Here is a 22,523-nt window from a genome sequence, read left to right as displayed (position 1 = left end):
GGGGTTTTCTAGCGGGGGAGAGGGCAGGGGCATGAGGGGGGCTATGGGCTGGGAAGGAGGGTTTGCTCGGGGGCAGGGTGGGATGAGGGGGTCCCACTGCTGGAGGTGCTGTGGGGGGCAGCAGCCGTGGGTGGGGGTATGAATGGGGGGACGTGGGGGGTTGTTACGGGGGGATATTCTGACCTGGGGGGTAATGGGATCAGGGCACTGGGGGCAGCTCTGGGGGGGGGGGTTAGCAGGGGATGGGGGGCTATGGTGGGGGGATCATGGGCGAAGTGGGTTGTGGGGGGGTGGGGGGGACTATTATGGGCTGGATTTTTCTCGGGGCCGGGGGTGCTGGGGGCGGGACTATTTCCCCTCCCGGCGGAGGGATCCCTCTCGGCGCGCGCAGCTCTGCGCCACCGCGGCTGGGCGGAGGGATCCGCGGGAAGAAGCCCCGGCCCGGAGGCCGCAGACCGGCCAAGATGGCGGCGCTGGCGCGGCGCGGGGTGGCCGGGCGGGGCCGGTGAGCGGCGCGCGGGGCCCGCGGGGCGGGGCGAGGCCGAGGCGGCCCCGGAGCCGGGACAGGAGGCGGCCCAGGTGAGGGCGTGGGGGAGAGCCGGGTCTTACGTAAAGGACGTAGGGGCGCCGAGGGATAAGCGCGCTAAGTACGCCAAGCGCGTACGTCATGTTCAGGAATAGCAGTTCGGAAAGGCGTGCTACGCACACGCCGTAAACAAGCGCTGAATATGCGCAAATGACGTAAAGGGCTCCCTCCGCGGCCGCCAGGGGGCGCCACGTGACCAGCTGGCGGGCGCGGGGGCGGGTGCGCACGTTGCGTAGAACAGCCGGGCAGCTGCGCAAACGGCGGAACGCGCTGCCTAGAGCGCAAGGTACGCGGGCGTGGAAGCGCGGCCGCCGCCGAGAGTGGTGAGGCGACTACGCAAATGGCGTAAAGATGGGTCGGGAATAACACCCGGGGGGTGATAGCGGGGCTGAGACCCGAGGAATCTAGTACGCCGCCGCTCCCCACAACACCCCTCCCCCACACTACACTGCCCCTCCCCCACAACACCCCTCCCCCACCCCATAGCACCCCCGCCCCTCCCCCACCCACCGCAGCACCCCTCCCCCACCCCATAGCACCCCGCCCCTCCCCCACAACACTCCTCCCCCACCCCTCAGCACCCCTCCCCTACCCACCGCAACACCCCGCCCCTCCCCCACCCCTAATACCCCGCCCCTCCCCCACCCCATAAAACCCCGCCCACTCATCCCCCCACTCTCGGTGGCCCCCGGGCTGTGGGCTGTGGGGTGCCTGACCCCCGTCTCTCCCCAGCTGCGCCAGGATGGCCCCGGCCCACGACCGGCTGCACTTCCGCTTCCCCGGCTACGGGGACGGGGTGCTGCGGCGCATGGACCAGCTGCGGGCGCAGCGGCGGTTCTGCGACGTGACCGTGCAGGTGAACGAGCTGCGGGTGCCGGGGCACCGCGTGGTCTTCGCCGCCTGCTCCCCCTTCCTGCGCGACCAGTTCCTGCTCAGCGACTCGCCCGAGGTGTCGGTCTCGCTCCTGCAGAGCCCCGCGATCGGCCGCCAGCTGCTGCTCTCCTGCTACACCGGCTGCCTCGAGGTGCCGCTGCCCGAGCTGGTCCACTACCTGGCGGCCGCCTCCTTCCTGCAGATGGGCCACGTGGTGGAGCGCTGCACGCAGGCCGTCGCCCGCTACCTGGCGCCCAGGGCCGGGGGGCAGCAGGCGGGCCGCGGGGAGGAGGAGAAGGGGGGCCCCCCCAGCCCCCTGCCCGTGCGGCGGCAGGACGGGGCGGAGCGGGCCGGGGATTTGCTGGCGGGCCGCAGCAGCCCCTCGTCCCCGGAGGTCTCCCTGCAGGGCTGCGGCGACGAGCAGGTGCCGCCGGGGGGGCCCTGCCCCCCGCCGGGGGGGCCGTGGCGGGGCTGCCCCCTGCGCCGGCGCCCCCTGGAGCCGGCCCGGAAGGACAGGCCGGCGGGGCTGGGGGGGGCCAGGAAGGCGCCGGAGCTGGAGCGGCCCTTCCGCTGCCCGCGCTGCGAGGGCCTGTTCCCCCAGCTGGCCGGCTTCGCGAGCCACGTGCGGGAGCACCGGCTCTTCCTCTGCCTGCGCTGCGCCAAGCTCTTCTCCCAGAAGAGCAACCTGACACGGCACCTGCGGGTGCACTCCGGCTTCAAGCCCTTCCAGTGCCCCGTCTGCCGCAAGCGCTTCACGCAGAACGCCACGCTGCAGGACCACCTCAACCTGCACAGCGGCCGCAAGCCGCACCGCTGCAACTACTGCGCCGTGCACTTCACCCACAAGCCCGGCCTGCGGCGCCACCTCAAGGAGCTGCACGGCAAGAGCACCCTGCAGAACAGCCACGAGGAGAGCGAGGAGGTGGCCGGGGCCTGCGACTGAGGGCCGGGGCCGAGCCGCTGCCCTCGGACCGAGCCACGGGGCCGTGGGCTGCCCCGGGGAGGGGTCGCAGGGCCACAGACTGAGCCACGGGGGCTCACGGACTGGAGGGTCACGGACTGGGTCATGAAGCCACAGGGTGCCCTGGGGAGGGGTCACGGGGCCACAGACTGAGCCACGGGGGCTCACGGACTGGGTCACGAAGCCACGGGGTGCCCTGGGGAGGGGTCATGGGGCCACAGACTGCTCTGCAGAGGGTCACAGACCCGTGGACCAAGCCATGGGGGCTCACAGGGCCACAGCCTCCCCTGGGGAGGGGTCATGGACCAAGCCATAGGACCACAGCCTCCCCTCGTGGGGCGAGCCGTGGACTGAGCCACGGGGGCTCACAAGGTGCTTGGCACAGCCAGAGCGTTCCCCGAGGACTGTGCCATTCCCTCCTGGTGTGGGGGAGCAGAGGTATAATGGGCCAGACCTTTCCAAGAGGTGGGGGGGTCTGCCCAGGAGAGGACTGGACCATTCTCTGCTGAGGGTGACCCTCTCAGCCCAAATCAGTTGCTGGGGGGGGGGCGGGCAATATTCATTCTTACGACCCCCAAATTCTCTAAGATCCAAAAGACTGGCGGGGAAGCACCAGAGCAGGGGGGTGGAAGCCAGGACTCCTGGGTTCTCTGGTGGTCAGTGGGAGGGGGAGGAGTAGCAGCCCCGTGGTCAATTCCTCTTGTAAACCCATTGTGTTTTTTCACCCCCAGTACTAGGGGCACCCCCCCATGCCCTGAGCAGGGGGCCCCTAGGAGCACAGATTGGTGTGTGTGGGGGAGAGTGTCCCAGGCTTGGCTGACCCAGAGCTGGGGCCTCCATCTCCAGCCCTGTCCTCAGGGAGGGGTGGGGAAGTGTCAAAAACTTTATTCCTATAAAGTTTTGCCTTTTCACACTGGTGCCTTGTGTCTGTGCACAGGGGGGGGGGATCATCACCGTGGGGCCAGGCTGGGGTAGCGAGGGGCTGCAGGTCAGGAGTGAGGGGCATGGCCAGAGGTTGGGGGGGGCCCAGCCCCGACTGATCCACTCCCCCCTACCAAGCCCTGAGGGGGGCAGGGAGTCAGGAGCAATCCCTGGACCAGCCATTTCATACACAGGGACCCATGCTCAGCGTGGGGCTGGTTCCAGGGGGACCCTGCCCCTGAGGGAGACGTGGCCCCCAGTGGTGGGGGGGCCGGTTCTAGGGGGACCCTGCCCGAGGGAGGTGTGGCCCCTGGGGGGGGGCTGGCTTCACAGCAGCACAAGGGCACCTGTCTTGCCCCACACACAGACTCAGAGCCCATGGAGCCGGCTGGTCTCTTTATTCCCACAGGTGGGGGGGTTGCTCCTTCCCCCTTAAATACGGGAATTACCTGGACACAGGTGAATCGAGGCTCCAACACCCCCAGGCCCCATCAGCCCCCTGGGGGGGGAGCTGTTCCGGGGGCTCTCGTGGAGGGGGTCAGACCAGGTTGGACACAGGCCCCATTCATGGGCAGGGAGGGGTCCAGGGGCCCCCGTCCAAGGTGAATCCTCCTCCCCCGGGCAGCCGCTGCAAGCCAGGATCCTCGGGAGTCTGTCCACATGCGGCCCGGTGCCAGGCCCTGGTGTCCACAGGGGCGGGGGGCAGCGTCTGGGGCCCGACCCCCAGACAGCTCCCAGCAGCAGGCTGGCAGGAGAGGGGTGTCTGTGGCCTGACCACTGTGGTGCCCAAGCTGGCCGGGGAGGGGTGGGGGGGTGATTACTGGCGCCTCCCAGTGACAGGCTGGCGTGGGCGGGGCGGGTCCCGGCAGGTCACCGTGACAGGCCGGCGTGGGAGGGGCGGGGTGAGTCCCGGCGGGTCACCGCGACAGGCTGGCGTGGGCGGGGCGGGTCCCGGCAGGTCACCGCGACAGGCCGGCGTGGGAGGGGCGGGGCGGGTCCCGGCGGGTCACCGCGACAGGCCGGCGTGGGAGGGGCGGGGCGGGTCCCGGCGGGTCACCGCGACAGGCCGGCGTGGGCGGGGCGGGTCCCGGCAGGTCACCGCGACTGGGCGGGGCGGGTCCCAGCAGGTCACCGCGACAGGCCGGTGTGGGAGGGGCGGGTCCCAGCGGGTCACCGCGACAGGCCGGCGTGGGAGGGGCGGGGCGGGTCCCGGCGGGTCACCGCGACAGGCCGGCGTGGGCGGGGTGGGTCCCAGCAGGTCACCGCACCAGGCCGGCGTGGGAGGGGCGGGGGGGGTCCCGGCGGGTCACAGCGAGAGGCTGGTGAGGTGGTCATGGCTGCGCAGACCCTTGCGGGCGCCGCCGGCCCCGTGGCTGCCGCTGCAATAGTCCTGCAGGTTGTGCCGCAGCGTGACCAGGGCGGAGGCCAGGCAGGCGCGGTTGGGGGCCTGCGGGCCGCCGGGCAGCTGGAAGAGCACGGTGGCCACGCCGGCCATGCCGTCGTCCGTGGGCTCCAGCGTGACGGGGCCCACGCGGAAGCTGGAGTAGGCGTAGCCCAGCAGGTGGGAGAGGAAGGGCTCGGAGCGGCGGAAGTGGGCCGAGTAGGGGGCCTCGGGGTAGGGCTTGAGGCGGCTGGGCAGGGCCGGGGGGGCGGGCAGCGGCGGCGGCTTGTGGGGCCGGGCCGGCAGGAAGACCAGGTCAGCGGCGTGGGGCCCGGCCTCCGGCTCGAAGCAGACGGTGACCTTGGCGAAGGGGCGGCTCGCCATCTTGGTCATCTCCTGCAGCTGCCGGTGCTGCTCGTGCCGCAGGTCCAGGAACTGCTTCACCTTCCAGAGCAGGACGCAGGCGGAGAGGAAGAGGAAGAAGCAGGAGAAGAAGACGGAGAAGAAGACGAAGAGGTCGATGTGGGCCTGGTCCTGCCGGAAGAAGAGCAGCCCCTGGGAGTCGCTGGCGTTGGGGCCGGTGCCCACCCCCAGCAGCAGCAGGTAGAAGCGGCTGGATTTCAGGGCGTGCAGCTCGTGGGGGTAGGTCACCACCACCCGGTCCCGCACGCCCCGCACCACCAACACGGCCTGCGGCTCCCGCACCGTCAGGTAGGTGATGAGCCCGCGGGGGCGCTCCTCCCGCAGCCGGGGCGGGGCCGTGCCGTTGGGCCCCCCCTCGGCCCCCCCCGGCGCCAGCACCCGCACGGCGTGCACCCCCGTGGCCCGGTCCACGTCCACGGCGAAGGTGTCGTAGGCGGGCGAGACGAAGAGGTCCACGGCGCCAAAGGTGACGTCCACGGTGATGCGGATGTCGACGTTGGTGAACTTGGGCTGCACCCCGAAGAGCACGGTGCGGCCGCGCGCCAGGTGCTGCAGGTTGGGCTGGTGGAAGCAGTTGCTCTGCGAGGTGGGGTCGAAGCAGAACTCCTGCTCCACCGAGATGAGCCGATAGCACTGCAGGCCCCCGACCGGCGCCCCATGGAACGAGTCCCGGCACTTGGCGCACTGGGGGGGAGGGGTCAGTGAGAGCAGCCCCCCCACCCCTGCCCCACAGGGCTCCCTCTGAGTGCCCCTCCCCCCCCGCCGGCTCAGCCCCCCGCCCACACAGGTCTCCCCTCCCCCACAGGGCCTGAGCATCCCCTCCCCCCCACTGACTCAGCCTCTGCCCCCCACCCCTGCCCCACAGGGCTCCCTCTGAGCATCCCCTCCCCCCCGCCGGCTCAGCCTCTGCCCCCCACCCCTGCCCCACAAGGCTCCCTCTGAGGATCCCCTCAGCCCCCACCCCAGGCAGGTCTCCCTCCCCCATACTCCTGCCCCACAGAGCTCCCTCTGAGCACCCCCTCCCTCTCTCTCTCCTCAGCCCCGCCCCGTCTCCAGGCCCCGCCCCCACCTGGTACCTGTAGCAGCCCTGGCTGGCCCCGCCCCCGCCCCAGGCCCCGCCCCCACCTGGTTCTTGTAGCAGCCCTGGCTGGCCCCGCCCCCGCCCCAGGCCCCGCCCCCACCTGGTACCTGTAGCAGCCCTGGCTGGCCCCGCCCCTGCCCCAGGCCCCGCCCCCACCTGGTACTTGTAGCAGCCCTGGCTGGCCCCGCCCCCGCCCCCACCTGGTACTTGTAGCAGCCCTGGCTGGCCCCGCCCCCGCCCCAGGCCCCGCCCCCACCTGGTACTTGTAGCAGCCCTGGCTGGCCCCGCCCCCGCCCCAGGCCCCGCCCCCACCTGGTACTTGTAGCAGCCCTGGCTGGCCCCGCCCCCGCCCCAGGCCCCGCCCCCGCCCCAGGCCCCGCCCCCACCTGGTACTTGTAGCAGTCCTTCTTGTCAGCCTGGGCGCTGTTCTGGCAGGGGCCCGTCTCCGTGTTGTTCTGGCAGGGGCAGCCCGTCCCGTCCAGCTCGTTACACGTGTCCGCGTGGCCGTTACACTGGCACCTGGGGGGAGCAGGGGGTCAGAGCGTGCGGGGGCCGGCCCCGCCCCTACCCCGAGCGGGGGGTGATTGCAGGCGGGCTGCATGGGGCACCCGCCCTCCCGCGCATGGGAAACCAGCTCGGGAAAACTGAGCCAAGCCAGGTGCCGAGGGCTGACGGGGCAAATGGGGTCCGGCTGGGGGCGCCCCAGGCTTTGGGAAATGGGGTCAAACCAGGGAGAGCCCCACGGATCGGAGGGTTTGGCATCCCGACCAGGGGGAGCCGGGCGAGCTCAGTGCGGAGCCGAGGGCCCCGGCAGATCAACTGCTCCCCCCGGCCCCGGCGGGCTCAACCTGCCGTGAGGAGACGGACGGGGTCAGGAGCCAGCGGCCGGCCCCGGGCCGGCTCCTGTGGGATCCGCGTCAGGCTGGGCTCGCTGGCCCTGGGGGTGCTGCCCCCCAGCTCCTGCCTGGCCCCCCAGCCGCTGCGTAAGGAGCAGCAGCCAGGAGCCGGAAAGTCACATCCTCACCTTCCCTCTAAATTGTTACAAAACTGGTTCCCTGCCCCTCGAGACGCGTCCCGGTCCGCGCAGGCGCCCCCGAGCTGGCGGAGGGTTTTCCCCTCGTGGCACCCGCCGGCTCGGCTCTGGTATAAGGGGCCCCGCTGAGCCCCCGCTCCGCACTTCCCTGCAGCGCGAGGGGCCTGCTGAGCCGGCTCCCGGCACCCCGGGAGAAACGGACCGTCGACCGTGTCGGCACGTGCGATGCCGGGCTGCCGGGAGGGTCTCGCTCTGCCCCTGTCTGCCCGGAGCCGGACGTCCGCGGTGCCGGGTCAGGGGTCAGCTCCGAGGCGGGGCTCACAGCTGCCTCCATGACGACTTTCAGGCCTGCTGCCCCGGCCCCGCCCTGTGCCCCTCCCCCAGACACTGCAGACCCCTCAGGCGCGGGGTGGCGCAGGCCGTGCCCAGGAAGAGCCCTGCTAACCCCGGTGACTGAGACGTGCCCGGTCCTGGGGGGAGACGGACTCCCTGCCCCGGCGTGCACCTCGCGAGCTGATGGGCTGTTAAGCGAACGCACTTTGCCAAGGCAGAGCGGGGGCCCGGGGGCCCCTTATACCGGCTCTAGGAGCGCGGCCATGGGGCGCCAGGCTGCACCGACAGGCACCACGAGGGGAAAACCCCCGAGAGCTCGGGGGGCGCCGTGAGCGAGCGCTCCAAGAACAACGTACGGTCGGGCTGGTCCGAGGGCGCCTGTCCTCAGCTCCCACCAGCGCCAGGGAAAGAAACCGAGCGTGAGCGAGTCAGAGGAAAGTTCGATGGCGTCTCCCCGCAAGGATCCGCGTCTCCCCAGTGGTGGGTGTGAACCCTCATTTCCGTATTCTTGGGTTAATGGTCCCCGCTTCCCTAGTGTCTGCCTGGCTCCCATTGTTTCGGTCTGTTGCATAACTAATTTTGCAAGGTTTAAATCAATGAAGGTGGTGGGCTCGGATTGGTTGAAGGATGTTTTACAATATGTTTGGATTGGTTAGAAGATTGCTTCGTAATTCTCCAGAACCAACTCCAGGACCCAGCCCCACGATCAGAGCCGCCAGAGCTCACCCCCTGCCAGTGACAGCGGGCAGAGACTGGAGTCCCCCAGATGGACCTGATCCTGCTGGACCTGCCTGTCTTATGGGGAGTGGGGAGCACTGTGTGCGTGGCGGGTGCAGTCGGTTTTGGGGACTGTTAATAAAGAGGATACGGATCTTACTGTGTGAGGCTCCCTCACTGGGAAAAGACCCCGCAGACCCACAGGGTTACGCCTAAGCCCTGGGAACAGGGTGAGGGGGGGCCCTAGAGTGTGCGGGTAACAGCAACTCTGTACCGGGTGCACCTGCCCCCCCCCCGGCTCCCACCCTCCCCCCACAGCTCCCTACCGGGTGCACCTGCCCCCCCCGGCTCCCACCCTCCCCCCGCAGCTCTGTCCCGGGTGCACCTGCCCCCCGCCCGGCTCCCACCGTCCCCCCACAGCTCCCTACCGGGTGCACCTGCCCCCCCACCGGCTCCCACCCTCCCCCCGCAGCTCTGTCCCGGGTGCACCTGCCCCCCCCTCCGCTCCCACCCTCCCCCCACAGCTCCGTAGCGGGTGCACCTGCCCCCCCCTCCGCTCCCACCCTCCCCCCACAGCTCCGTACCGGGAGCACCTGCCCCCCCCTCCGCTCCCACCCTCCCCCCACAGCTCCCTACCGGGAGCACCTGCCCCCCCCCTCCCCCCGCAGCTCCCTACCGGGTGCACCTGCCCTCCAGCAGGAAGTAGCCGTGCAGGCAGCTCTCACACTTCTCCCCAAAGCTGTTGTTTTGGCAGCTCACGCAGACGGCCACGTCCTCGGCCGGCCCCTCGACTGCCCAGGTAGGGACCTGCGGAGACAGGGGTGACACAAGGGGGCCCAGGTGGGGACCGGCAGGGACGTGGGGGTGGGGAGACCCGCCCCTCCCCTCCCCTTCCCGGGGCCCGGCTGGGGATCTGTGGGAACAGGGGCAAGACGGGGGGACACCCCCCAGGGGCAAGACGGGGGGACACCCCCCAGGGGCCTGGCTCACCAGGGCGGGCTCCAGCGGGAAGCGGGCGGGGTCTCGCCGGGCGGCCCCCAGCTCCTCGCGGGAGATGCAGACGTCGCTGTTCCCACGGCAGAAGGCGCGGCAGGGCCGGCAGGTCCCCCCGTTCAGTGCTGAGCCCACGAAGAGCGGCCGGCACTTCTCACAGTGTGCCCCCTGCCGGGAGAGGGGGGCTGAAACCCTACAGCGAACCTACAGAGCGCCCTGTCCCACCAGTGTGCCCCCTGCCGGGAGAGGGGGGCTGAGATCTCCAGAGACCTCTGCCCCCCACAATCCCACCCTCTGCAGGGAATGCAGCCACAGGCTCAGCCTGGGATGTCAGAGACCCCCTCTGGGACCCTCCTTCAGCCCCCAATGCAGAGCGACCCCCCCCCCACATGCAATGACCCCAGAGCCTCCTCATGCTGAGAAACCCCTATACCCTCAGCCTCCCAGCCCCCACCACACAGGGCGACCAGAGACCCCCTCCATGGTGTTGTTGGCGCACTCCAGGCAGCGGCCCCCCCCGCTCACCATGGTGTTGTTGGCGCGCTCCAGGCACCGATCCCCCCCGCTCACCATGGTGTTGTTGGCGCGCTCCAGGCACCGATCCCCCGCACTCACCATGGTGTTGTTGGCGCGCTCCAGGCAGGCCCCCCCGCTCACCATGGTGTTGTTGGCGCAGTCCAGGCACCGAACCCCCCCGCTCACCATGGTGTTGTTGGCGCAGTCCAGGCAGCGTCCCCCCCCGCTCACCATGGTGTTGTTGGCGCGGTCCAGGCAGCGGTGTCCCCCCCCGCTCACCATGGTGTTGCTGGCGCAGTCCAGGCAGCGGTCTGTCCCCCCCCGCTCACCATGGTGTTGTTGGCGCGGTCCAGGCAGCGGTCCCCCCCCCCGCTCACCATGGTGTTGTTGGCGCGGTCCAGGCAGCGGTCCCCCCCCCCCCGCTCACCATGGTGTTGTTGGCACTGTCCAGGCAGCGGTCGTCCCCCCCCGCTCACCATGGTGTTGTTGGCGCAGTCCAGGCAGCGGTCTGTCCCCCCCCGCTCACCATGGTGTTGTTGGCGCAGTCCAGGCAGCGGTCTGTCCCCCCCGCTCACCATGGTGTTGTTGGCGCGGTCCAGGCAGGCCCCCCCCGCTCACCATGGTGTTGTTGGCGCAGTCCAGGCAGCGGTCTGTCCCCCCCGCTCACCATGGTGTTGTTGGCGCATTCCAGGCAGCGGTCTGTCCCCCCCGCTCACCATGGTGTTGTTGGCGCAGTCCAGGCAGCGGTCCCCCCCGCTCACCATGGTGTTGTTGGCGCAGTCCAGGCAGCGGTGTCCCCCCCCCCGCTCACCATGGTGTTGTTGGCGCAGTCCAGGCAGCGGTCTGTCCCCCCCCGCTCACCATGGTGTTGTTGGCGCAGTCCAGGCAGCGTCCCCCCCCCCGCTCACCATGGTGTTGTTGGCGCAGTCCAGGCAGCGGTGTCCCCCCCCCCGCTCACCATGGTGTTGTTGGCGCAGTCCAGGCAGCGTCCCCCCCCCCCGCTCACCATGGTGTTGTTGGCGCGGTCCAGGCAGGCCCCCCCCGCTCCCCATGGTGTTGTTGGCACAGTCCAGGCAGCAGTGTCCCCCCCCCGCTCACCATGGTGTTGTTGGCGCAGTCCAGGCAGCGGTCTGTCCCCCCCGCTCACCATGGTGTTGTTGGCGCGGTCCAGGCAGGCCCCCCCCGCTCACCATGGTGTTGTTGGCGCAGTCCAGGCAGCGTCCCCCCCCCGCTCACCATGGTGTTGTTGGCGCAGTCCAGGCAGCGGTCTGTCCCCCCCCACTCACCATGGTGTTGTTGGCGCAGTCCAGGCAGCGGTCTGTCCCCCCCCGCTCACCATGGTGTTGTTGGCGCAGTCCAGGCAGCGGTCTGTCCCCCCCGCTCACCATGGTGTTGTTGGCGCAGTCCAGGCAGCGGTGTCCCCCCCCCGCTCACCATGGTGTTGTTGGCGCAGTCCAGGCAGCGGTCTGTCCCCCCCCGCTCACCATGGTGTTGTTGGCGCAGTCCAGGCAGCGTCCCCCCCCGCTCACCATGGTGTTGTTGGCGCAGTCCAGGCAGCGTCCCCCCCCGCTCACCATGGTGTTGTTGGCGCAGTCCAGGCAGCGTCCCCCCCGCTCACCATGGTGTTGTTGGCGCAGTCCAGGCAGCGTCCCCCCCCCGCTCACCATGGTGTTGTTGGCGCAGTCCAGGCAGCGTCCCCCCCGCTCACCATGGTGTTGTTGGCGCGGTCCAGGCAGCGTCCCCCCCCCGCTCACCATGGTGTTGTTGGCGCAGTCCAGGCAGCGTCCCCCCCGCTCACCATGGTGTTGTTGGCGCGGTCCAGGCAGCGTCCCCCCCCCGCTCACCATGGTGTTGGCGCAGTCCAGGCAGCGTCCCCCCCCGCTCACCATGGTGTTGTTGGCGCGGTCCAGGCAGCGTCCCCCCCCGCTCACCATGGTGTTGTTGGCGCGGTCCAGGCAGCGTCCCCCCCCCCGCTCACCATGGTGTTGTTGGCGCGGTCCAGGCAGCGTCCCCCCCCCCGCTCACCATGGTGTTGTTGGCGCAGTCCAGGCAGCGGTCCCCCCCCCCCCGCTCACCATGGTGTTGTTGGCGCAGTCCAGGCAGGCCCCCCCCGCTCACCATGGTGTTGTTGGCGCGGTCCAGGCAGGCCCCCCCCGCTCACCATGGTGTTGTTGGCGCAGTCCAGGCAGCGTCCCCCCCCGCTCACCATGGTGTTGTTGGCGCAGTCCAGGCAGCGTCCCCCCCGCTCACCATGGTGTTGTTGGCGCAGTCCAGGCAGCGTCCCCCCCGCTCACCATGGTGTTGTTGGCGCGGTCCAGGCAGCGTCCCCCCCCGCTCACCATGGTGTTGTTGGCGCAGTCCAGGCAGCGTCCCCCCCCCCGCTCACCATGGTGTTGGCGCAGTCCAGGCAGCGTCCCCCCCCGCTCACCATGGTGTTGTTGGCGCGGTCCAGGCAGCGTCCCCCCCCCCGCTCACCATGGTGTTGTTGGCGCAGTCCAGGCAGCGGTCCCCCCCCCCCGCTCACCATGGTGTTGTTGGCGCAGTCCAGGCAGGCCCCCCCCGCTCACCATGGTGTTGTTGGCGCGGTCCAGGCAGGCCCCCCCCGCTCACCATGGTGTTGTTGGCGCAGTCCAGGCAGCGTCCCCCCCCCCGCTCACCATGGTGTTGTTGGCGCAGTCCAGGCAGCGTCCCCCCCGCTCACCATGGTGTTGTTGGCGCAGTCCAGGCAGCGGTCCCCCCCCCCCGCTCACCATGGTGTTGTTGGCGCGGTCCAGGCAGCGTCCCCCCCCCCGCTCACCATGGTGTTGTTGGCGCAGTCCAGGCAGCGGTCCCCCCCCCCCCGCTCACCATGGTGTTGTTGGCGCAGTCCAGGCAGGCCCCCCCCGCTCACCATGGTGTTGTTGGCGCGGTCCAGGCAGGCCCCCCCCGCTCACCATGGTGTTGTTGGCGCAGTCCAGGCAGCGTCCCCCCCCGCTCACCATGGTGTTGTTGGCGCAGTCCAGGCAGCGTCCCCCCCGCTCACCATGGTGTTGTTGGCGCGGTCCAGGCAGCGTCCCCCCCCGCTCACCATGGTGTTGTTGGCGCGGTCCAGGCAGCGTCCCCCCCCCGCTCACCATGGTGTTGTTGGCGCGGTCCAGGCAGCGTCCCCCCCCCGCTCACCATGGTGTTGTTGGCGCAGTCCAGGCAGCGGTCCCCCCCCCCGCTCACCATGGTGTTGTTGGCGCAGTCCAGGCAGCGTCCCCCCCGCTCACCATGGTGTTGTTGGCGCAGTCCAGGCAGCGTCCCCCCCGCTCACCATGGTGTTGTTGGCGCGGTCCAGGCAGCGTCCCCCCCCGCTCACCATGGTGTTGTTGGCGCAGTCCAGGCAGCGTCCCCCCCGCTCACCATGGTGTTGTTGGCGCAGTCCAGGCAGCGTCCCCCCCGCTCACCATGGTGTTGTTGGCGCGGTCCAGGCAGCGTCCCCCCCCGCTCACCATGGTGTTGTTGGCGCAGTCCAGGCAGCGTCCCCCCCCCCGCTCACCATGGTGTTGGCGCAGTCCAGGCAGCGTCCCCCCCCGCTCACCATGGTGTTGTTGGCGCGGTCCAGGCAGCGTCCCCCCCCGCTCACCATGGTGTTGTTGGCGCGGTCCAGGCAGCGGTCCCCCCCCCCCGCTCACCATGGTGTTGTTGGCGCAGTCCAGGCAGGCCCCCCCCGCTCACCATGGTGTTGTTGGCGCGGTCCAGGCAGGCCCCCCCCGCTCACCATGGTGTTGTTGGCGCAGTCCAGGCAGCGTCCCCCCCCCCGCTCACCATGGTGTTGTTGGCGCAGTCCAGGCAGCGTCCCCCCCGCTCACCATGGTGTTGTTGGCGCAGTCCAGGCAGCGGTCCCCCCCCCCCGCTCACCATGGTGTTGTTGGCGCAGTCCAGGCAGGCCCCCCCCGCTCACCATGGTGTTGTTGGCGCGGTCCAGGCAGGCCCCCCCCGCTCACCATGGTGTTGTTGGCGCAGTCCAGGCAGCGTCCCTCCCCGCTCACCATGGTGTTGTTGGCGCAGTCCAGGCAGCGTCCCCCCCGCTCACCATGGTGTTGTTGGCGCGGTCCAGGCAGCGTCCCCCCCCGCTCACCATGGTGTTGTTGGCGCGGTCCAGGCAGCGTCCCCCCCCCGCTCACCATGGTGTTGTTGGCGCAGTCCAGGCAGCGTCCCCCCCCGCTCACCATGGTGTTGTTGGCGCAGTCCAGGCAGCGTCCCCCCCCCCGCTCACCATGGTGTTGTTGGCGCGGTCCAGGCAGGCCCCCCCCGCTCACCATGGTGTTGTTGGCGCAGTCCAGGCAGCGGTCCCGCGCCCCGAGGCCGGGGCACTCGCTGTGCCGGTTGCAGCGACACTCGGCCGAGCAGTTCCCGCCCACGTAGCCGAAGTGGCAGCGGCAGCGGTCGGGCTCCACGCACGTCCCGTTGACACAGCCCTGCTGGCAGACCGGCCGGCACAGCCCCGAGGCGCTGCGGGGGGGAGAGGGTCACGGGGGGGCCTGCAGCCCCGACCCCCCCTCCCGGGACCCCCCTGCCCCCCAGACCCCCCCGGGATCCCGCCCCCCCAGCCCCGAGGCGCTGCGGGGGGGAGAGGGTCACGGGGGGGCCTGCAGCCCCGACCCCCCCTCCCGGGACCCCCCTGCCCCCCAGACCCCCCCGGGATCCCGCCCCCCCAGCCCCGAGGCGCTGCGGGGGGGAGAGGGTCACGGGGGGGCCTGCAGCCCCGACCCCCCCTCCCGGGACCCCCCCGCCCCCCAGACCCCCCCCGGGATCCCGCCGCCCCAGACCCGAGGCGCTGCGGGGGGGAGAGGGTCACGGGGGGGCCTGCAGCCCCGACCCCCCCTCCCGGGACCCCCCCACCCCCCAGGATCCCGCCCCCCCAGCCCCGAGGCGCTGCGGGGGGGAGAGGGTCACGGGGGGGCCTGCCGCCCCAGACACCCCCCCGGACCCTCCCGCCTGGGACCCCCTTGGGACCCCCCCCCCGTGACCTCCGCCTCGTGCCCGGGACCCCCCCCAGGACCCCGCCCCCCCGGGACCCCCCCTCGCGCCCGGGACCCCCCCCAGGTCCCCCCCTCGCGCCCGGGACCCCCCCCAGGACCCCGCCCCCCCAGGACCCCTCCTCACGCCCAGGACCCCCCCAGGACCCCGCCCCCCCGGGACCCCCCCCTCGCGCCCAGGACGCCCCCCGGGACCCCCCCCGGCCCCCGCTCACTTGTGCAGGGTGTAGCCGGCCTTGCAGGAGCACTCGTAGCCGCGGGGCCGGTCGCGGCAGGTCTGCGTCTCGTTGCAGTCGTGGTGCCCGTTCAGACACTCGTTCTCCGGGGGGCACGACAGGAAGGACCAGGTGGCCCCCGGCCCGCAGGCCTGCGCCAGCCCTGGGGAGAGGAGCATTGTGGGTACAGGCCCCCGGGGCCACCCCCGTGAGGCAAAGCATCATGGGTAAGAGCAGACAACGCTCCCGCAGGGAGAGGGGAACCATGGGAACCGCCCAGACAGCTCCTGCATCGTGGGTAAAGCTGCCCCCGGGGAGCGAGGCATTGTGGGTAAAGCTGCCCCCAGGGAGCAAGGCATTGTGGGTACAGTCCCCCCGGGAAACAAGGCATTCTGGGTATGGTCCCCCCAGGGCAGAGAGGCATTGTGGGTAAAGCTGCCCCCGGGGAGCGAGGCATTGTGGGTAAAGCTGCCCCCCGGGGAGCGAGGCATTGTGGGTCAAGCCTCCCTCCCCAGTACCTACCGTGCCGGGGCCCGCCCAGCCCCCCCTCCAGGCAGCGCCCGTGGCCATTCTCGCCGGGGCGGCCGCACCAGCCGCAGCGGGGCTGGCGGGTGCAGCGGGCACATTGCAGGGCCTGGGTGCAGGGGGGGGCGCAGCTCTCGGTCCCACTCAGCACCCGCCCGCACAGCCCCGCCAGGCACCGCATGGGCAGGTAGGTGGGGCTCATGCACTGCGGGGAGAAAGGGGGGGTTACTGCTCCACTCGGCCGACATGGCCCCCCCAGCCTCCCCGGATCCCCCCTCCACACGGCCCTGGCCTGGGATCCCCCCTCCCCCTGGCCCCCCCAGGATCCCCTCTCGACACGGCCCCCTCAGGATCCCCCTCCCCCTGGCCCCCCCAGCCTCCCCAGATCCCCCCTCCACACGGCCCTGGCCTGGGATTCCCCCTCCCCCTGACTCCCCCGTCCCCCCAATTCCCCCTCCCCCCAGCTCCCCCCTTGCCCCTGCCAGCACAGCCCCCCCGGCCAGACCTGGCGCAGGCTGACGGTCCACACGCAGTGCTGCCAGCCCCCGTCGGCCCCCTTGGAGCCCAGGCAGGCGGGGCAGGAGCTGTGGTTGTGGCAGGGTGTGGGGCAGGCCAGGGGGGGCGAGGACTCCACGGGCATGGGGGAGACGTTGAGCAGCGAGTGGCTGAAGCACGTCCAGTCGTAGGTGGGCTGCACGCTCAGGATGCGCCGCGTCTCTCCTGGGGGTGGGGGTGGGGGTGAGATCCCTGGGGAGCCCCCCCATATCCCCCGCCACGCCCCGGATCCACCCACGCACCCACCACCCTGCCGCCCCCTCCCCCAGGTACCCCCCGCGACCCAGACCACAGACCTGCCCCGCTGCCCCCACCCCACCCTGCCCCGGATCCACCCTGCCGCCCCCTCCCCCAGGTACCCCCCTGACCCAGACCACAGACCTGCCCTGCCCCCCATGGCCCCCTGCAGCCCCCCGTCTCCCTGCCCCCCCGCCGTACCGGTGCGTTTGAACTGGCGCGTCCACATGCATTTCCCCGAGGCGGTGCAGGCCGGGCAGTCGGCTGCCTCACACGAGATCTCCGAGCAGTTGCTGGCCACGAAGATCTCGCGCTGGTTGATGCGACAGTCGTTCTCCGACGTGCAGCTCCCGGCGCTGCCGATGCAGGCGCCCTCAGGGCAATTCGTGCACCACTTGCACTGCGAGGGCGCCTGGGGGGTGGAGGTCAGGGCTGGCCAGGGGTGCCCCCTCCAGCCAGCGACCCCGCCCCACTGCCCTCCGCGCCCCACAGCCCGTGCCCCAGCCAGCGTCCCCACCACGCCCCCAGCCAGCACCCCCTCCAGCCAGCGTCCCCCGGCCCACTGCCCTCCGCGCCCCACAGCCCGTGCCCCAGCCTTGTCCCCACCACGCCCCCAGCCAGCACCCCCTCCAGCCAGCGACCCCGCCCCACTGCCCTCCGCGCCCCACAGCCCGTGCCCCAGCCAGCGTCCCCACCACGCCCCCAGCCAGCACCCCCTCCAGCCAGCGACCCCGCCCCACTGCCCTCCGCGCCCCACAGCCCGTGCCCCAGCCTTGTCCCCACCACGCCCCCAGCCAGCACCCCCTCCAGCCAGCGACCCCGCCCCACTGCCCTCCACGCCCCACAGCCCGTGCCCCAGCCAGCGTCCCCACCACACCCCCAGCCAGCACCCCCTCCAGCCAGCGACCCCGCCCCACTGCCCTCCACGCCCCACAGCCCGTGCCCCAGCCAGCGTCCCCACCATGCCCCCAGCCAGCACCCCCTCCAGCCAGCGACCCCGCCCCACTGCCCTCCGCGCCCCACAGCCCGTGCCCCAGCCAGCGTCCCCACCACGCCCCCAGCCAGCACCCCCTCCAGCCAGCGACCCCGCCCCACTGCCCCACAGCCCATGCCCCAGCCTTGTCCCCACCATGCCCCCGGCCAGCACCCCCTCCAGCCAGCATCCCCCACCCCACTGCCCTCCGCGCCCCACAGCCCGTGCCTCAGCCTTGTCCTCACTACGCCCCCGGCCAGCACCCCCTCCAGCCAGCGACCCCGCCCCACTGCCCTCCGCGCCCCACAGCCCGTGCCTCAGCCTTGTCCTCACTACGCCCCCGGCCAGCACCCCCTCCAGCCAGCGACCCCGCCCCACTGCCCTCCGCGCCCCACAGCCCATGCCCCAGCCTTGTCCCCACCATGCCCCCGGCCAGCACCCCCTCCAGCCAGTGCCCCCCACCCCACTGCCCTCCAAGCCCTACAGCCCCGTGCTCCAGCCCCGTCCCCACCACGCCGCCTCCAGCCAGTGCCAAACGCTGCTCCCCCCATGCCCCCCAGCTGCCCCTGGGAGAGGACAGGGCAGCAACTGGACACGCGCTCACCGCAGCGCCCAGCCCATGGCTCATGGCGCGGGGGTGCCGGGCCAGACACTCGCTGCAGGTCCTCAGGCGTCGGCACTCGTCCGCTGACCGCGGCGCGGGGAAGCAGGCGGCCAACCCGGCCGGGCAGCCCAGCCTGTGGGAGAGACCAGTGAAACGGGGGGGGGACTGCAGCTCTGCCCCCGCTGCTAGCCAACGCCCCCCAGCTGCCCGTAGCCACGGCCTGGCCCTGCCCACGGCTGCTCTGGGAACCAGGGCCCACAGCCCTCCCGACCCGCTCACCTCATGTGACAAGGCAGGGAGTCGCTGTAACATTTTCAGGCAGTGTGTGTGCCTCAGTTTCCCTGGCGCGGACGGTCTGCTCTCAGGGCGCGCGAGGCCAGGAAGGGTCAGGGACAGACCAGCCGAACCCATCCGGGAGCAGTGGGACCGGCCAGGCCCCAGGCCCTGACCCCCGGCGGGGCCCTGAGAGAGGTTTTCCCTGCAGACAACAACAGCTGGGGGGGAGGGGGCACAAGGGGGCTGCCGAGGGAGCCGGGGTCTCCCCGGGGAGCCACAGACGGACGGAGCCGGAGTGGGGCTCGCTGCAGCCCGGCTGGCCCCAGGGGACTCAGGACCTAGGGGCTGATGGGGCCCTGGCTCTGCACAGGGGCAGGGGTCATGGGATCCGCCCCGGGGGCCTCGCGCCTGCAGGGCCCAGCTCTCCCCCCAGCAGGGTCTGCTGGGCCGGACTCCGGCAGGGACCCCTGGGGGCAGCGGGGGGGAAACAGTCCTGGAGCCCACGGGCCTGCCCCTCTCCAACCCTGGAGCCTGACCCACTGTGGGGTCGCACCCAGGAGCCTGGTGACAGGCTGGGCACACACCCCGCTCCTCGCCCCACGTCCCCCACCAATGGCCACGCCCCTTCTGGTAGGGCCACGCCCCTACTTCCTCACCCCACCAGTAGCTTCCGCCCATCCCCCAATAACCACGGCCTAACCCCCTGTAGCCACGCCCCCTCCCCATCAGTGGCCACGCCCCCTCCCAGCCCCCCACCTGTCGGCGGCGTCGGCAGACAGGCAGCTGCCGTGGCACCAGGTGCAGCTGGCTCGCGAGCGGTTGCAGGCGTCGGGGCCGGGGAAGACGAGGCAGGGGTCGGAGGGCACCGTCAGCACGGCCATGCGCCCCAGCGCCACCCCGCTGAACCCCCCAGAAACGTAGATCCGGCCCCCGACCGCGGCCACCGCGTGGGCCACCGACTCGTTCATGGGCACGCCCACCACTGCCGGGCCTGCGGGGAGAGCAAAGGATCCTGGGTAACCCCGCCAACCCCAGCCTGGAGGGAGAAACGGGGGCAGTGTGGCGGGGGGAAGGAGACGCTGGGGAGAAACTCACTCCCCATTGCCTGCGTGGCTGGGGGTCCCCTCCCTGCTTTGTGTGGCTGGGGGGGTCTCCCTGCCTGGCCCCCCCCGGCCCCTGGCCCCCCCATCCCTGCCCCGTTACCCGTCTGGTTGGGCAGGATCCAGGTGTTGCAGTTAAGCTGGTAAAGCAGCAGGTGGCTGGTGAAGTCCTGGGTCTCCGTGCGGCCCCCGACCACCACCATGGTGTCCCGGAGCACGGCCGCCGCGTGGAAGAAGTGAGACAGCGGCTGGGGGACCACACGGGATCGGAAAGAGCCGGGGTCAACCCTCCCCCGAAATCCCCGCTGTGCCCCAAAACCCTAACCACCCGCTGCACCCCAAAACCCCAGCCCCAGAACCCCACTGCACCCCAAAACCACCCATCCCCACCCCCATATCCCCGCTGTGCCCCAAAACCCCACCACGTCATCTACGCTGCCCCTGAAAATGTAGACTGCATCTGTGCCCTATAACTTCACTGCACCCCAAAACCCCATCCCCTGAGCCCCATCACCTCACTGTACCCCAACCCCCCCACCAACCCAAAACCCTAACCACGTGCTGCACCCCAAAACCCCATTCCCCCAGCCCCGTAACTTCACTGCACCCCACAATCCCACTGCACCCCAAAGCCCCTGCCCCCACATCCCTGCCGTGCCCCAATACCCTAACCACCCGCTGCACCCCAAAACCCCAGCCCCAGAACCCCACTGCACCCCAAAACCACCCATCCCCACCCCCATATCCCCGCTGTGCCCCAAAACCCCACCACGTCATCTACGCTGCCCCTGAAAATGTAGACTGCATCTGTGCCCTATAACTTCACTGCACCCCAAAACCCCATCCCCTGAGCCCCATCACCTCACTGTACCCCAACCCCCCCACCAACCCAAAACCCTAACCACGTGCTGCACCCCAAAACCCCATTCCCCCAGCCCCGTAACCTCACTGCACCCCAAAGTCCCACTGCACCCCAAACCCCCTGCCCCCACCCCCATATCCCTGCTGTGCCCCAAAACCCCACCACCCCATCTACACTGCCCCTGAAAATTTAGACGGTGTCTGTGCCCTCGTGCCCCATATCACTGGACCCCAAAACCCCATCCCCCTAGCCCCATAACCCCACTGTATCCGAACCCCCCACCCCCTCAAAACCCACCCCCCGCTGCACCCCAAAACCCCATCTCCCAGCCTCATAACCTCACTGCACCCCAAAACCTCATACCCCAATCACATAATCCCACTCTACCCCAAACCCCACCACCCCCACATCCCCACTGCGCCCCAAACCTTCCCATCCCCACATCCCTTTTGTACCCCAAAAACCCCTGCACCCCCATATCTCCATCTCTCTTGCTTCATAACCACACTGCATCCCAAAACCCTGTGACCCCACCTCCCACATCCCTACTGTAGCACAAAACCCCTGCACCCCCAAAAACCCCACAACTGCACTGCAACCCAAAACGCCCACATCCCTGCTGCACCCCAAAACCACACTGCACCCCAAAAAAACCCACCACCCCGCTGCACCCCCAAACCACATCCCCCACAACTTTAGGCCCTAACCCCCATGTCCCTGTTGCCCAACCCCCCTGCCTCCCATGCCCACACCCCTGCCCTGGCACTGTCCCCTACCTTGGGGCCCTGGGCGGGGGCCAGCAGGCTCCAGGTCCGGCTGGGGCAGTGTAGGCTGTAAAGTTCAGGGGAGGCCGACACCGTCTCCACGTGGAAACGCTGCCCCCCAAAAACGTAGACTGCGTCTGTGCCCTCGTGGTACACGGCCGAGTGCCCGTACAGACCTGGGGGGGCGGGGACAGCTGCTGAACCCCTCACCCTGCTCTGTGCCCACCCTGGGGTCCCAGCCGCCTGCCCGTGCTCGCTCTGCACGCCAGGGGGGACCTGGGGGGGCGGGGACAGCTGCTGAACCCCTTGTGACAAAGCGGGACTGTTCTTAATGTTTCCTCTGAATATTGTGGGGGTGCCTCAGTTTCCCCTGTGCAGTTCTTAAGTATCTAGGGGGTGGGGTAAGGGTGTATGATCATTGCAGAGCCCTAGAGGGCAGGTGTGTGCAGGAGTCTGGACACAGAGGATGGCCGACACCCTGTTTCCTGGCAACTGATGGCCTGGGCCCTTCCCCCCTGCAAGGTGAGAGCTAAAGGGTTGGAGAACAAAGGAATCCGGTGACCACCTGGCCCGGGAAAGGGACAAAGCCCAGAGGAGGGGGGGCTGGAGAGAGTTTCAGTTTGGGGCTGGCTGGGACATGGAGTGAAGGGCAGACGTGGTTGTCTGACTCACTGCCCCCCAAAATGGACCCAGCTGAGGGGTCCCATTCTCTGCACCTACAAGCTCTGTGTTAGACCATGTTCCTGTCGTCTAATAAACCTCTGTGTTACTGGCTGGCTGAGAGTCACGTCTGACTGCGGAGTTGGGGGGCAGGACCCTCTGGCCGCCCCAGGACCCCGCCTGGGCGGACTCGCTATGGGAAGCGCAGGGAGGGGCAGAGGAGGCTGAATGCTCTGGGGTCAGACCCAGGAAGGTGGAGCCCGGTGAGCTGTGTGTCCTGAAGACAGGCAGCTCCCAGAAAGGAGACTCCCCCAGAGTCCTGCCTGGCTTCGTGGGGAGCAGGTCCCGAGCATCGCCCAGGGACCCCGGGACAGGGGGACCAGGGGGTTTGATGGGTGCAGCGACCCCTGGGGGCAGGTGTTGCTGTGACTGGCTGCCTGGGCACAGAGACCGGCCGACAGGAGGTAGCCTGGCTCCTGATGGCTGGAGCCTGTCCCAGTGGCTTCGTGGGGCATCGCCCGGGGACCCCGTGACACCCCTCACCTTGCTCTGTCCCCACACTGGGGTCCCAGCTGCCTGCCAACGCTCACTCTCCACGCTGGGGGGGATCTGGGGGGTGGTGGTGTCCCAGAAACCTGCCCTGCCTGCCAGCACTCGCTCTGCACGCGGGGGGGTACCTGGGGGGGGGGTTGTACCTGTGGGGGGGGTCCCGGCCGCCGGCCCCGCCTGCCAGCGCTCGCTCTCCACACCGTACTCCAGCAGCTGCTTGTTGAAGCCGTCGGCCGGGGAGTAGCCACCGATGAGCAGCAGGGAGGTGTCGCGCCGGGGGGTCAGCGTGTGCCCCGCCACGGCCGGGAGCAGGGGATCCTGGGGGGGGAGCAGAGCTCAGAGCGGGCCGGGGGCCCCCGGAGGCAGGGGTCACAGGGCACCG

The 22,523-nt window shown here is 70.6% G+C and overlaps 2 protein-coding genes across 3 annotated transcripts in view; one reads left to right on the top strand and one right to left on the bottom strand.

Annotated features, from left to right (window-relative positions):
* The first annotated feature begins 422 nt into the window (after positions 1-422).
* On the top strand, positions 423-3,333 carry LOC311512065 (nucleus accumbens-associated protein 2-like). 2 transcript variants are annotated; one of them, XM_084613099.1, is made up of 2 exons: positions 423-579; positions 1,319-3,333. In XM_084613099.1, the coding sequence occupies exon 2, from the start codon at positions 1,329-1,331 to the stop codon at positions 2,400-2,402; it is 1,074 nt and encodes a 357-aa protein (XP_084469225.1). In that variant the 5' UTR covers positions 423-579; positions 1,319-1,328; the 3' UTR covers positions 2,403-3,333. The 2 variants fall into 2 exon arrangements, with proteins under 2 accessions (XP_084469225.1, XP_084469224.1); XM_084613098.1 differs by having other exon boundaries at positions 434-505.
* Positions 3,334-3,724: 391 nt separating this feature from the next.
* MEGF8 (multiple EGF like domains 8) overlaps positions 3,725-22,523 on the bottom strand; it is a 56,875-nt gene continuing 38,076 nt past the window's right edge. The window contains exons 30-43 of the mRNA XM_084614150.1: positions 22,288-22,459; positions 20,945-21,108; positions 19,410-19,554; positions 18,963-19,197; positions 17,931-18,063; positions 16,555-16,765; positions 16,067-16,281; positions 15,559-15,766; positions 15,037-15,199; positions 14,102-14,294; positions 9,300-9,470; positions 8,986-9,116; positions 6,613-6,745; positions 3,725-5,829 (exon numbers count right to left, since the gene is read on the bottom strand). Coding sequence (XP_084470276.1) covers positions 4,648-5,829; positions 6,613-6,745; positions 8,986-9,116; positions 9,300-9,470; positions 14,102-14,294; positions 15,037-15,199; positions 15,559-15,766; positions 16,067-16,281; positions 16,555-16,765; positions 17,931-18,063; positions 18,963-19,197; positions 19,410-19,554; positions 20,945-21,108; positions 22,288-22,459 — 3,456 coding nt within the window. The 3' untranslated portion in view covers positions 3,725-4,647. The remainder of the gene's footprint in view (positions 5,830-6,612; positions 6,746-8,985; positions 9,117-9,299; positions 9,471-14,101; positions 14,295-15,036; positions 15,200-15,558; positions 15,767-16,066; positions 16,282-16,554; positions 16,766-17,930; positions 18,064-18,962; positions 19,198-19,409; positions 19,555-20,944; positions 21,109-22,287; positions 22,460-22,523) is intronic.

The sequence above is a fragment of the Lepidochelys olivacea genome, assembly GCF_965140295.1.
Source record: "Lepidochelys olivacea isolate rLepOli2 genome assembly, chromosome: 24".
In the NCBI taxonomy this organism is placed as follows: Eukaryota; Metazoa; Chordata; order Testudines; family Cheloniidae; genus Lepidochelys; species Lepidochelys olivacea.
The sequence above is the reverse complement of the archived record's forward strand: the minus strand, read 5'-3'. Positions and strand labels throughout refer to the sequence as shown.